This window comes from Xenopus laevis, chromosome 2L (genome assembly GCF_017654675.1).
Source record: "Xenopus laevis strain J_2021 chromosome 2L, Xenopus_laevis_v10.1, whole genome shotgun sequence".
Taxonomy (NCBI): domain Eukaryota; kingdom Metazoa; phylum Chordata; class Amphibia; order Anura; family Pipidae; genus Xenopus; species Xenopus laevis.
This window is the reverse complement of record NC_054373.1, coordinates 170,972,534-170,986,724: the sequence shown is the minus strand read 5'-3', so window position 1 is coordinate 170,986,724 and position 14,191 is coordinate 170,972,534. Positions and strand designations below refer to the sequence as shown.

At 40.0% G+C, this 14,191-nt stretch overlaps 1 protein-coding gene across 3 annotated transcripts in view; it reads right to left on the bottom strand.

The window, feature by feature from the left end:
• The window catches only part of atm.L (ATM serine/threonine kinase L homeolog), a 100,583-nt gene that overhangs the window by 34,233 nt on the left and 52,159 nt on the right, over positions 1 to 14,191 (bottom strand). For all 3 annotated transcript variants that reach the window (XR_005965217.1, XM_041580906.1, NM_001088499.1), the window contains 9 exon segments: positions 13,481 to 13,607; positions 11,237 to 11,436; positions 8,863 to 9,043; positions 7,786 to 7,950; positions 4,501 to 4,633; positions 4,322 to 4,417; positions 2,866 to 3,037; positions 1,584 to 1,725; positions 266 to 442 (listed from right to left, as the gene is read on the bottom strand). Coding sequence is in view for 2 of the 3 variants with exons in the window: in XM_041580906.1 (XP_041436840.1) it covers positions 266 to 442; positions 1,584 to 1,725; positions 2,866 to 3,037; positions 4,322 to 4,417; positions 4,501 to 4,633; positions 7,786 to 7,950; positions 8,863 to 9,043; positions 11,237 to 11,436; positions 13,481 to 13,607 (1,393 nt within the window). In the remaining variant the exon portion in view is untranslated.

Below are 14,191 nucleotides of genomic sequence, written 5' to 3'. Positions count from 1 at the left end.
TGACCCGGACAGCCCGGTATTTTGAAGGACTGCCCGGGCTGAAACTTCCTGCCTGGTTTTCCAATAAGGAAAACCGGGCAAGATACCCTTGATTGACATGGTGATCGGCCAATCGTCGTTCGCCGCATCATAGCCCCGCCCCCTGTCACTGACACACTCACCTACATCACTGCCCCACCCCCCTGCCCGGTCTCAGCCGCTTCCAAAGGTGGCAACTCTAGTCCACTGCCCGTCTAGCGTCCCCCCCCAGACACACAGCACTCACCTCACACATGGGCTTTAGCAAGAGAAGTACTTCACTCTTTACCCCTCCGCTCTCCAGCAAAGTGCAAGTCAGATGTTTTATCCAACTCTCATGGTTTTCATTCTGTGGGATCCAGATACCAGGGTCATCCAGGCTTTCCAAAGCACCTTCTCTCTGAATCTCTTCCACTTCCAGAAACTAAAATGACAGCACAAGTATGTATCTATGTGGACAAACAGTCTGTTTTTTTTAGCAGCTTAATGCATGTTCACCTTTAAATTAACTTTTAGTGTTTATTCAGCAGCTCTCCAGTTTGTATTTTCACCAATCTGGTTGCTAGGGTCCAAAGGACCCTAGCAACCATGCATTGATTTCAACAAGAGACTGGAATATGAATAGGAGAGGGACTGCATAAAAAGATGAGTAATAAAAAGTAACAACACCAATAAATGTGTAGCCTTACAGAGTATTTGTTTTATTTTAGGGACCCCTATTTAAAAGATGGAAAGTCAGAAGAAAAAGGCAAATGACGGATAATTGAAAAGTTGCTTAAAATTGACCATTCTATAACATACTAAAAGTTAACTTAAAGGTGAACCACCCCTTTAATATATTGCTTTGGGCGAGTGCCTTTCTCTGTATGAATTTTAGGGTCACAGCCTCATTGCACCCCCGCTTAATAGTTTATATAGGAGCTGTTGCCAGCTAATTCTTAGAAACTTTCCAATTAGCCTTCATTTTTTCTTTTCTTTTTTTTATAGTTTTTGAATTATGTGCTTTCGTCTTCTGACTCTATCCAGCTTTCAGGCACTGCAAACTGAAGAGCTGCTAAATAAAAAGATATATATATATATATATATAAGTTCAGAAAGTACCTGCACTCAATCCCTTCTGGTTTGTGGTGGGTGCTGGGTCAAGTTTATGACATATAATCTTCATAAATGGATCCGCACTCCAAACAATTCAATCAAAGTGATTTTTATTAGATTAGGACACGTGAGTGATAATCTAATAAAAATCACTTTGATTGAATTGTTTGGATGCGGATCCATTTTTGAAGATTATATATATATATATATTCACAATCTAAAGATGTTAAGCATTCCACTAGATGAAACAAATGACCCGGGTGCTACCTGTATATGCTTTATTCAAACTATTTCTTGGAAACCAGGTGCACACCAGGAACCTTTAAACATTAAAAATATATAAATTGCATTATTAAAAATGACAGGCCAATGTTTCCGTCTCCACCTCTATCTAGATCCTGGGGTTTATCACACAAACAGGTTAAAATTGTTGTCTACATTGAGTTAAAAGAGAATAACAAGAGAGTTACTTTTTTCTTCGGAGCACGGAACGGTTGCAGATAGAGAAGCATGGGTTCTCCTTTGTCCTTACAGGCCTCCCAAAACATGGCACCGGTTTTCGTGGCCAAAATATTTTTTAAACAGGTGGCAGCTGCCGATCGAACCTGGATGCTGGTGAAAGAGACGTTATCATGAGGAGCGTTGTTACACTTTAGGATTTATTTGCAACCATAATTAGGTTGGAATTGCGAGTAGGAAAGGAATAGGTAACAGGGAGATCAGCAGAGAAACGCAACATCTTGCTGTAATATATATATATATATCTGTATAAAAAAGGACAAATATTCACAAGAGCTTATTTATTATTGCCCCAGATGCAAAGTGCAAAACTGCAGCCTTACTGCCAATCTCTGGAACTTCCTTGTAAAAATCAAGAGCGGCACAAGGCAGCCCAGTAAGTATAAATGGTAATCACCGGGGAGTGTGACCAGGGGACATCTATGTCCCACCCAATAAAACTGCCAATAAAAACTCAGTAGTGCTCATTTATCAACACTAACCAAGGGCAGTTACCTATAGCAACCAATCAGTGATTAGCTTTTTAAATCCCGCTACAATGAATGCAGCAATCTGATTGGTTGCCATGGGTTACTGCACATGGGCACATTTGCCCAGTGTTGATAAATGACCCCGACCATCATTTCTACAGTCTTTTTACCAGAAAGACTTAAAAGGGTTTGGAGAGGACATAAGTGACTGGGTGTGTCTATTATGTCGGGGAGAGATACAGGTATGGGATCCATTATCTGGATGAGAAAGCTCATCTCCCATAGACTCCATTTTATACAAATAATCCAAATATTTAAAAATGATTCCTTTATTCTCTGCAATAATAAAACAAGTACCCTGTACTCGATCTAAACTAATATATAATTAATCTGCAATTGTATGTGCTCAATTTTCGAGGGCAGAGTTGTGCATGTTGGCAAAATATGGGCATGTTTCTGCCTGTCTTTGACTAGTGATAATAAATGAGACCTACACTGTTTTCTGGCTAATCGGGTGTGTTCAGCAGCTCGGCCCACAGCACAGATTTAAGAAGTGATCTATATGGTTCCCATTAAAATAAACCAGTGGAACGGTAACATTTAGCTCTAGCTTCCAAAATTCTGTCCCACGGATCATTCAAATGGAGCTGTAAGTGTAGACAGAGAAGTGAAGCGTTGGTCCTGCACTCAAGCTAAGTTACAGGCATCACTGGGTATGTACAACCCAGAAGCCCAAAAGAACGGAACAACGAAGGGAACGCACCAGTGATCCGTCAGGGCATTGTTTATTAATGTCAGCATGACAAGAACGCACTGAAGCTCTTTTTCTTCAAAGACTTTGTCTGCTTTTAGATAGACAGAATCTTTCTTGTGCTGCAGAGCGATGGTAGAGAAGTCAATAGGTCCTAGTTCTCCAAGGCAACTGCCAACAGCTTCTGCAAAGTAAAACACCGCAACTTGACTATCAGGACAAAAAGGATTCATGTCATTGGTTGAACCATAATAAATGATTGAAGGAGGGGACAGAAGTGAAGCCACGAGCATGTGGTATGTCAAAGGATAAACATGAGAATAGTTGTGAAATCGGTAAACCATGATCAATGAAGATGCAATTTTGATTAAAGTGGAACTATCGCGAACACGTAAATTTAATCCAAGCTTCATCATACTGAAATAAGACATTTTCTAAATACAATCAATTAAAAATTCTGTACCGTTTCTGAAATAATCAAGTTTAAACTCTCGGCATCTGTTTCTCTTCATTCAGGAGTTGGCTGTCAGACATTCATTGAACGTTGGATCCAATAGATCTTATAGGGGGGCTCCTTTTGCCTAGTAGATGTATTAGAGCTCACTATTAAACTCACCAGACATCATGACTCTCTACATGCAGGAATTGTGCAAAAGGCAGTTATTTTGTTGGATTTTGTTTCTACTGGAATCAGTTATTTGAGTGAGCTCTAATTAGGGATGCACTGAATCCAATGTTTTGGATTCGGCCGAACCCCCGAATCCTTCACGAAAGATTCGGGCGAATAACGAACCGGATCAAAATTTGAATATGCAAATTAATGGAGGAAAGGGGGAAACATTTTTTACTTCCTTGTTTTGTGACAAAAAAAGCCCTCCCCGCATCTAATTTACATATGCAAATTAAGGTTCAGGTTCAGTTTGCAGGAGGATTTGCCGAATCCGAATCCTGCTGAAAAAGGCCGAATCCCGAACCGAAGCCTGGATTCGGTGTATCCCTAGCTCTGCTAGGAAAGGAAGACCCACTTTAAGATATATTGGATCTAACTGTCAATGAATATCTGACACCCAACTGCTGCATGAAGACAGAATGAAGAGAAACAGATGCTGAAAGAGGAATAGTGAAGATAAACTTCTTTCAGAAACGCTGATTGTTTCCTTATTTCTTTGATGAAGCTTATGTTATATTTTCATTTTTGTTATAGTTCCCCTTTAATAGTTGAAACCTCTGGCCAGTTTGATATTATGAATTTGAAACAACAATGCCATCGGCTGGCTATTTCATCCAACGCGCTACAATCAGCCTAAAATGAATTTCCTGAGAAATGGAGCATTGTGTGCTGCTGCTCTGCTTAGTGAGCAAAGAAGAGTCACCTTATATTACTCTGTTTACATTTCATTTACTGAATGTTTTTCACCTTCATTGTATGTTATAGTTGCACAGACTAGAGCACGGCTTCCATACTTACCCAGAACCTCTTTCCCATTAGACTGATGCACTGCATTTTTGGAGAGCTGTAACAGATTCACTACTAGACTTGCTATAACACTGTCCTGGGGGGTTCCTGAGTAAGACATGAATAAATGTAAAAGTATCTGTCGACTGTACCCTAGCGCTCGACGCAGATTTGCAGGCAGTAAGGCATACCTTGGCAATCTCTCACAAGCTCTTTTATCTGATCCTTATGTTGCTCTAATTGTTTTCTCAGGTCATTCAGTCCTTCTAGTCTGGTTAGTGGAAGGGAGTCACAGACGCTAACAGAGAGAAAATTCTGAATTTCCTGTCCAAAAGAAAGAAATGGATTGTTTGTGGGTCACATATGCAAAGTCGCTGTCACAAGACAATGCTTAAAGGGCATGTAAAGTCTAAAATAGAATAAGGCTAGAAATGCTGTATTTTGTATACTAAATATAGACATGAACTTACTGCACCACAAGCCTAATCAAACAAATAATTTATGCTTTCAAAGTTGGCTACAGGGGGTCACGATCTTGTAGCTTTGTTATACATCTTTGCAAGACTAAGACTGTGCACATGCTCAGTGTGGTGTGCGCTGCTTAGGGATCATCATAAACAAAGCTGCTTGAGTTCTGCTCGGCTGGGAAGTAAGGCGGGGGCTCCCCCTGCTGTTCATAAGTCTGATTGTTTCCCTGCTCAGCAGTTAGGGACAGTCTGACAATTCCTATCCACAGCAGTAAATGAAGGGAGAATTTCACTGCATACAGTCAGGTTTCTTATAAAAACGGTACACATTTTTTAATGAAAGTATATTGGAGATAGGTTTCTTTTTCATTAAAGAAAGTAAAAATGGGATTTTATTTTTTTGCCTTTACATGCCCTTTAAGGACAGGAGTGCCCATACTTTACTAATGCGGGGTCTACTTTTAGTGATGTTGTCTTATTATGATCTACATCCATTAAAGCATTGTTAGTATTCTGTTCCATGGAAAATATTACTTAACTACTGATTTTTGAGAAAATGCATATTGTTATATTTAACCCAGCAGAATTTGACATTTCAGTTACACGAAATGCCAGACATTTTTGAAACATTTTGTGCGCTTTCACTTTCAGGGCATTTTCTGAGGGCAAACCCTTTAGTTTACCTAGGCAAACTATACATTGTATTTATTCGGGAAAGCCTCATGTCTCTTGATCGTGCCAATACCAGATATGTATAGTTTTAGGGAGAATTAGACTTCTGTACAGCAAAAACTACCTGCAGAATTTTGAAAGCACAAAGGCAGAAAACGGCATACTTTAGATTCCAAGGCCAAAAAATCCTGAAACAGTAGGTTTACCCAAGAAAACCATATATTTTTTGAAAAGTACACATTCTGCGGATTCCAAAATGGGTAACTATGTCTCTCTGCTCCTAACTACCAAACATTAAAGCTTGTCTGAATGTAGCGGTTTTTATCAAAATGTATCAAAATTCTGAAAAATCACTTCAAAGGTTTTATTTTGCTTCTCTGCATATCTCACACTGTATTAGGTACCAAGGAAAAGCACCCTGATTATATGATTGCCAGGGGTCCACTGAACAGTTCGATACCCATTATGCATAGGTTTACCGAAGTATCTGGCATTTAGAGACCCCAATATGAAGTTAGTGCATCCAAATTGTCCTGGACTTTACTTCAGATACTGAAAAATCAACACATTTACTGCATTTTTTGTGGGGTAAAAACACTGAAAAACATGTTTACCCCTCAAACCCACATATTTTTGTAAAGTTCACATTCTACTGAATCTAAAATGGGTACCCATGCCTTTCTGCTCCAAACTACTGAGTTGCAAGCCTTACCCAAATTTGTCTGTTTTGGTGAAATATCTGAAAATTGACTCAAACCTTCAACTTCCCAGCACCATATCACCCATGTATCATTACATAGCAAGAAAAAGCACCCTAAATATGATTGCCAGGGTTCCTCCAAACAGTTTGGTGCCCATTGTTCATAGGTTTACCAAAGTATCTGGCATTTAGAGGCCCACAGAAATATATGTTGACCCCCCAAAACCATATATTTTTGGAAAGTACACATGCTACTGAATCTAAAATGGGTACCCATGCCTTTCTGTTCCAAACTAGTCACATGGCTTTCCCAAAGTTGTTGGTTTTGGTGAAATATCTGAAAATTGCCTCAAAGCTTCAACTTTCCGGCAGCATCGTATTGCCCATGTATCATTATCAGCATAAAGCATCCTAAATATGAACACCAAGGGTCTACTAAATAGTTTGATGCCCAATATGCATAGATTTATCAAACTATGTCACACACAGAGACCCCCAAATGTATATATAGCAGACAAGATTTCCATGGGCAAAATGAAGTAACAGAGCGAAATGGTATAAAATCAATGCTTTTATTTTTTTTCGCCTAGTGTAATCAGCAGTCAGAATCAAAGTTTGAATATTTTAGCATGGCCAAATAGGTTTTACGGACAGAAATAAGTGACCAACACCTACACAAAGCTAAAAATGCACCAAAATTGCAATATAATCACCGAAATACCATACAAAAAGTATTGCACAGTGCGATTAGCCTGATATTGATTGGCCAGGTTTGATTTTTCCTGTGATCCAGGACTGCTACGGACAGATGATGAGGTCCTACGACCCATCGGTGCCCATTTCCTTCATCTAATCCGATCGTTTGGCCCTAGGACCAGATAACGCCCTGCCATTGGTAGGCAGATCGGGGGGAAAGATCGGCTCTCATTTGGCGACCTCGCCAAAAGAGCGGATATGATCATTTATGGCCACCTTTAGAATGCCAATAGTGTGGCCAAAAGTGTGACCTAATTTTTTGTAATAATTTTTAAAGGCAAACCATGCCCTGGCAATCTTTCTCCTTCAAAACAGCTAGCAGTAGCAGGTGGGTCAAAATACCCAAGTTACAGTTTTTGAGCGGGGGTCCAAATGTCAGTGCTATGTGCACTTCAGGCACAATGTTTCCCATAGTTTACTATGTGGATTAGTGACAAGAGTTACAGTTTGACAAACACTGTTCTCGGCCTGTTCATCAACATGTCTGATATTAGCCTTAGGATCAGGCCCGGACTGGCAATTTGTGGATTCTGGCAAATGCCAGAGGGGCTGCTCTGAGGTGCCATAGAAAGTCACACCTTAGTGGGCTGGTGGGGGGCTGTTTGGGCCTCTGTGTGGGCTGTTTGGGCCTCTGTGTGGGCTGTTTGGGCCTCTGTGTGGGCTGTTTGGGCCTCTGTGTGGGCTGTTTGGGCCTCTGTGTGGGCTGTTTGGGCCTCTGTGTACTTGAAATGGCAGGGCCTATTTTAATTCTCAGTCCGGACCTGCTTAGGATGGTCTGACACAGTCTGTGCCTCGGCTTTCTTTGCACCTAGACAGCCTGCAGGACTAAACTACATTTTCCATCTGCAGGAGTGATTGAGAAAACAGCCAGAAGTTGGTACCTTTAGGAGAGAGAATGGACCTTTGCTGTATTTGATTTTCTGATGGGCCTGGCGCAGGTTCTTAAAGAGAGGAATATCGGGGAAAGGATCCAAAAGTTTAATGGTATGATAGAGATTCTCATTGTCCTTGTTTTCTATCACCAGAAAGTTCAGCAAGTCGCACACCTGCAGGACGAGACAATCAGAAAGATAACTTCACTGCACAAGCCATTCAAGTAACAATATCAGTACATGTATAGAACCTGATATCCAGAATGCTTCGGGACCGGGTGTTTTCTGGATAACAAATGTTTCTGTTATTTGGATCTTCATGCCTTACTAGAAAATCATGTAAATATTAAATAAACCCAATAGGCTGGTTTTGCTTCCAATAAGGATTAATTATATCTTAGTTGGGATCAAGTACAAGCTACTGTTTTATTATTACAGAGGAAAAGAAAATAATTTTTAAAAATTTGGATTGTTTGGATAAAATGGGAGTCTATGGAAGATGACCTTCCCATAATTTGGAGCCTTCTGGATAACGGGTTTCCAGATAACGGATCTTGTATAAGACTATGCAGGACCATGCAGGTTGCTCCAAAGCGAGGGCAAGCGCAAAGTTGGAGGGTTGGGAAAATAAAATAAGGTATATCCAACACCCTGCTCTCCTACTGCAGTTAAGCTACAACTGTAAATATTTAGTCACACAGACAAGAAAACATAATGGTCATTAAATATATTAATATTTCTTAAGCACAGTAAACCATGGTTTAAAGGGGACATATAGACACCTAAACAATGTAATATAATTGTTCACTTTGCTCTTCTAATCGCTTTTGCAATTAACATGATTTAATTTTCTGTTTGTTATCGTGATATCAGCAGTTAGGCACTGCCAATATCATGAATTTGTAACAGAGATTCCTCCCCGAACACCATAAACATATGTTGCTGATGTTGGAGGCATCTACTGACACCCCTCTGCTCAGTTCAATTGCTTTATGAGTCAGGAGAAAACAGAATAACATGTCTGTAACCAATAAACACATTAACAAGGCTCTAGACTAGATGTTTAATATTTCCAAATGTCTTTACCTTTTCTTGAATGCTTTCCTGGCTGTTTGCCAAAGGTATCAGACTGCCCACAACGACATGGAGGTGACACTCTAAAGCATCTTCGCAGTGAGTGACAGCAGCTCGGCAGACTCGGTGCAACAGATCGAGGCAAAGCAAGAGACTGCGTGTAGATACGTCATCCATATTGCCGTGTGCAGGTCTGGGAAGGAGATCAGATAGAACAGAGAGTTGCTCTATGGCAAAAAGAAATCATTTCTGGTTTCGTAGCAACTGAATTGCTAAACTGCCATTTATTAAACGGTAGACATAAAGCAAAATGGTAAAATTATTCTGCAGTGATGCTACAAGCAGGGAAGCATTAGCACCTGCCAAATAATGTGAATATTACGTTATAAAAATATTGGAAACAGGCCTAAACTACCTGCACAACAGCGTGGCAGTTTACTATTAGGTGAAGTAGGATTTCCTTCTGAGAATAGCTCTAGCAACAATAGATGCACGGGTAGCCATGCCATTGTGTGCGTAAGTGTTAGTACCCCTAAATGCTGGTAGAATTAGTGATCTAGACAGAAAGTAAGCTTCTGAAATACTTACCCCCCATACTGATGTATGTAAATATAGCTAGGCAGACCCAGCAGTTGTTCACTGCTACACATTTCTCTATAGCTAGCCAGCCCCAGCAGTTGTTCACAGATTCCAACACTGACAGCTAGTTAGCACCAGTACTTGCATGTGAAACTGTATAACTGCTCTGTACAATTGTACAACTCAACAGAACCCTTTGTGCAACACTCCATAAACTGCTACAGCTAGCCAAAGACTTGTGTCTGTGTATAATTCTATAGATACCTACAAAGCCGCCATCAGAAATCACGGGGCCAAATACAGAAACATTTTCTGGGCCCCGCATACCCCAGATCCTACCCCATCCCAGATCCCACACCACAGTAAAAAGTCCACACAGACACCAGTGCTAAAAAGGTAAACCTCACTCACAAGTTAAAACAAAAAATCATTGGTGGTCAGGGCTCCCCATTAAAGTTTTTACAAAAGCATTGGAGGTCAGGGGCCTCATAGAATATTTTAAAACAACATTGGTATCCACGGGTTCAATAAAATAATGAAAAAAAACATTGGTGTTCAGTAGAACTTACCTTAGGTTCATCTTCAGCTTCTTCGGCTCTTTTCGTGCCTTCGGGTGTTTTTTGCAGCTTCGGGACTTCTGTGGCGCATGAACGTCGGCGCTGTTAAGGGGGGCCCGGCTAATTGGAAAAGTGCAACACAGCCGGGCCACCCTTAAGCCAGACCCAGTAGTTGTGCACTGTACACTTGTATAGCTATCCTGTCCCACCAGGTATGCCTCGCTGTGTGCATGCTTAAAGGGGTGGTTCACCTCGAAGTTAACTTTTAGTTATGTTATAAAATGTTTAATTCTAAGCAACTTTCCGATTGGCCTTCATTTTTTCTTTTTTTATAGTTTATTATAGAGATGCACCAAATACAGAATTTGTTTGGGATTCAGCCTTTTTCAGTAGGATTCGGATTCGACAGAATCCTCATGCCTGGCCGAACAGAATCCAAATACTAATTGGGATTTGCATATGCAAATTAGGGGCAGGAAGTGAAATTATGTAAACTATGTAACAAGGAAATTTTTTTTCCACTTTTTTCCCTTCCCGTGCCTGATTTGCATATGCAAATTAGGATTCAGATTCAGTTCGGCTGAATCTTTCACGAAGGCTTCGGCCGAATCCCAAATAGTGGATTTGGTGCATCCCTAATTTAATTAATTATTTACTGCCTTCTTCTGACTCTTTCCAGCTTTCAAATGGGGGGCCATTGAACCCCATCTGAAAACAAATGCTCTGTAACGCTACAAATTTGTTATTGCTACTATTTATTACTCATCTTTCTATTCAAGGTCTATTCATATTCCAGTCTCTCATTCAAATCAGTGCATGGTTGCTAGGGTAATTTGGGCCATAGCAACCAGACTGTTAAAATTGCAAACTGGAGAGCTGCTGAATAAAAAGCTGAATGCCTCAAAAACCACAAATAATACAAAATTAAAACCAATTGCAAATTGTCTCAGAATATCGCTCTCTACATCATACTACAAGTTTATTTAAAGGTGAACAATCCCTGTAAATCTATTTGGACTCCCCAACTGGCACAGCTACATGCACAGCTACATGCACTTCTGCAGCTAGCCAGACCTAGTAGCACCACTGCATACACTTGTATATCTAAACAGTCCCAAAATTTGAGAACGACAAACATTTGCACAGCAAGCTAGATCTACCAGCTGTGCAATGTTTTATATATGATAAACTGCTAGAAACATTTGTATAAATAGCCAGACCCAGCGGCTGTTCACTGTCACAGACATTACCTGCTGTTGATGTGATGGATTATGGTGTAAATGACGTCTCTTAGAACAAATGCCCAAGCATTGCCGAGACCATCTTTAATTTCCGCAAGAAGCAGATTGACAAACAGGTGGTAGATGGTAAGAATGCGGTGCTTCTTGTACACGTTGTTTGTTTCTGCCGCCTCATTGCATATAGCCAGCAATATCTTCTGAAAGGAATCCTGCGGAGCATTACAAGGGCAGAGAGAGTGAACGGATCTTTCCATACACTTGTCTCAAAAAAGGGGGGCAAATAAGCTGAAACATACAATGAAATGCAATGGGGCTTTTTCTGGAAACAGGAATTTGAAAAACAAGATCAGGGAAACCAATATCCACATCTTTAGTTCTGGCTCTCCATTTACCCTCCCTAAATGAGTAGACGGAATGTATTATAAGATATAATAAAACCCCCTGTCGTTAAATACAATAGCAGTCTTCCCATTTTGGGGTTCAAGACTTATACAAAAGCATTTGATTTTTCTACGATATACTTTTAAATAGTCACAGAACCAGAGGTAGAGGTTAAATTATCTCATGTCAATTCTGGGTATAATGTGCTTACTGTTAGGGGCAGATTTATTTTTAGGGTCGAGGTGAATTTTCGAATTGAAAATTTCAAGCTATTTTTGTGTACTTCGAATAGGGAATAGTCCAAATTCAATTCGAATTTGCATAAAATTTTAAAATTCAAGTATCGAATTTTAACATTTATCATTCGACTTTGACCATTCACCATCTAAAGCCTGCTAAATTGATGTTTTAGCTTATGGGGGACCTCCTAGCACCTATTTGGAGTCAGTTGGTGGACTGAAAAAACTTGGGAAAAACTTCAGACAGAATGCGATATTCCTTTGATTCGAATTCAGCCGAATACGGACCCATTCGATCGAAAACTGACCTATTCGACCCAAAAAAAGCTTCGACTTAATTTTGGTTGGTCTTTCTAAATTCGAAATTTCGAAGTTTTTTCAATTCGAAATTCGACCCTTGATAAATCTGCCCCTTAGTGTTAACGGGAATGTAAAGCAAATTTACAAAAAATTCCATTTTTACTTTAATACAAAAAAAACCTATCTCCAATATACTTTAACCATTTTTATAAGAAACTGTATGCAGTGAAATTCACCCTTCGTTTTACTTGTTTCGACAGCTGCAGTTAGGAAACTTCAGACAGTCACTAACTGCTGTGCAGGGAAACGATCATACTTTCAAACGATAGGGGGGAGCCCCCCACCTTACTTCCCAGAACTCGAGCAGCTTTGTTTGTTTCCCTATAACAACTGTTTAGATTTGTATCCACAGACCCAGTGCAGTCTGTATATTCTGATTATTAATCAGTCTTGCTGTATCGGCTTCTGGCAGATATTATTTGACTTCTGTTGTTTGACTGCTGTTTTGATAATTTATGACGATCCCTAAGCTTAACCTCCAAACTGAAGCCCAGACCACACTGAGCATGTGCGTAGTCTTGGTATTGCAAAGATGTTTAACAAAGTTACAAGAGGACAGCCCCCTGCTCCAACTTTAAAAGCATAAATCATTTGTTTAATTGGACTTACTTCTGGTACAGTAATTTCATGGTTATATTTAGTATACAAAATACAGCATTTCTAACATTATTCTATTTTAGACTTTTTGCCCTTTAAACCCTGTCTCATTCCTTATGGGCTGTTGTTGAGACCAGAGTAAGGTTTGAGAAGCATCATGGAAACCAGGGACATAAGTAGGGATGTGGCCGAATCCCTGAATCCTTCGTGAAAGATTCGACCGAATACTGAACTGAATCCTAATTTGCATCTGCAAATTAGGGTCAGTAAAGGAAAAAGTGGAAAAAATTCTTCTTTTGTGACGAAAAGTCACGTGATTTCCCTACCTTCCCCCAATTTACATATGCAAATTATAATTTGGATTCAGTCTGGCCAGACACAAGGATTCGGCCGAATCCGAATCCTGCTGAAAAAGGCAGAATCCTGCCGAATCCCAAACTGAATCCTGGATTTGGTGCATCCCTATACATAACTACAGAAGAAGCAGTTGCATGGGCTCAGGAGGTATAGGGGCCCCATGAGGCCCAAATAAAGAGCAATTCCAACATATATTGGAAAAACAGGACAACCTCTGGATATGTTGGGGTTAAGCTTAACTGATCATTTAGCTCTAAGCTTAAGAGATCACTAAGGGAACAATCACAATGTAGAATTGACTGTACAAACACCTACTCACCGGGGTCTTGGACAGTATTGTCACTAGACTTTTCATTTTGCTTTTGTGGCAGCTGCTGATGTAGTGCAAAGTTGCCTTGATAACAGATGATGGAAAGTAAGGGGGATTTGGGGCTGGATCCAGTTCCCTAAAAAAGAGACCAATGTCATTCATTAGCAATGTTGTTTTAAGCCCAACAGTTCTCAAGATCAAGTCTATACGTGGCCAGCTCTACTGTACTTTCTGTTTAGGTTTTTTCCCTACACCCTGGGTGTGGAGCATTCCCAATTCTACATACGTGGTCCGTTTGTGCTTCATCTTGTGAATGTGCAGACTGAGTGGTAAGTGACTAGAAACAAGCTGTCCCTGACCCAAGATAGCATTTTAAAAGAGTGGCTTGAGGACACTAGATAGACTTGATTTTAGGGGTTAGTTGTCCTTTAAAATTCAACTAATTCAGTTTTTGTATACTGGGATGATGTTCATTACCAGATATACAGAATGTCTTAATATAGGAATGGGACCTGTTTCCAGAATGCTGGGACATGGGGTTTTCCGAATAACGGATGTCTGTAATTTGGATCTTCATACCTTAAGTCTATTAAAAAATCATGGAAACATGAAATAAACCCAATAGGCTGATTTTGTTTCCAATAAGAATTAATTATATCTTAGTTTGGATGAAGTACAAGCTACTGTTTTATTATTACACAGAAAAAGGAAATCATTTTT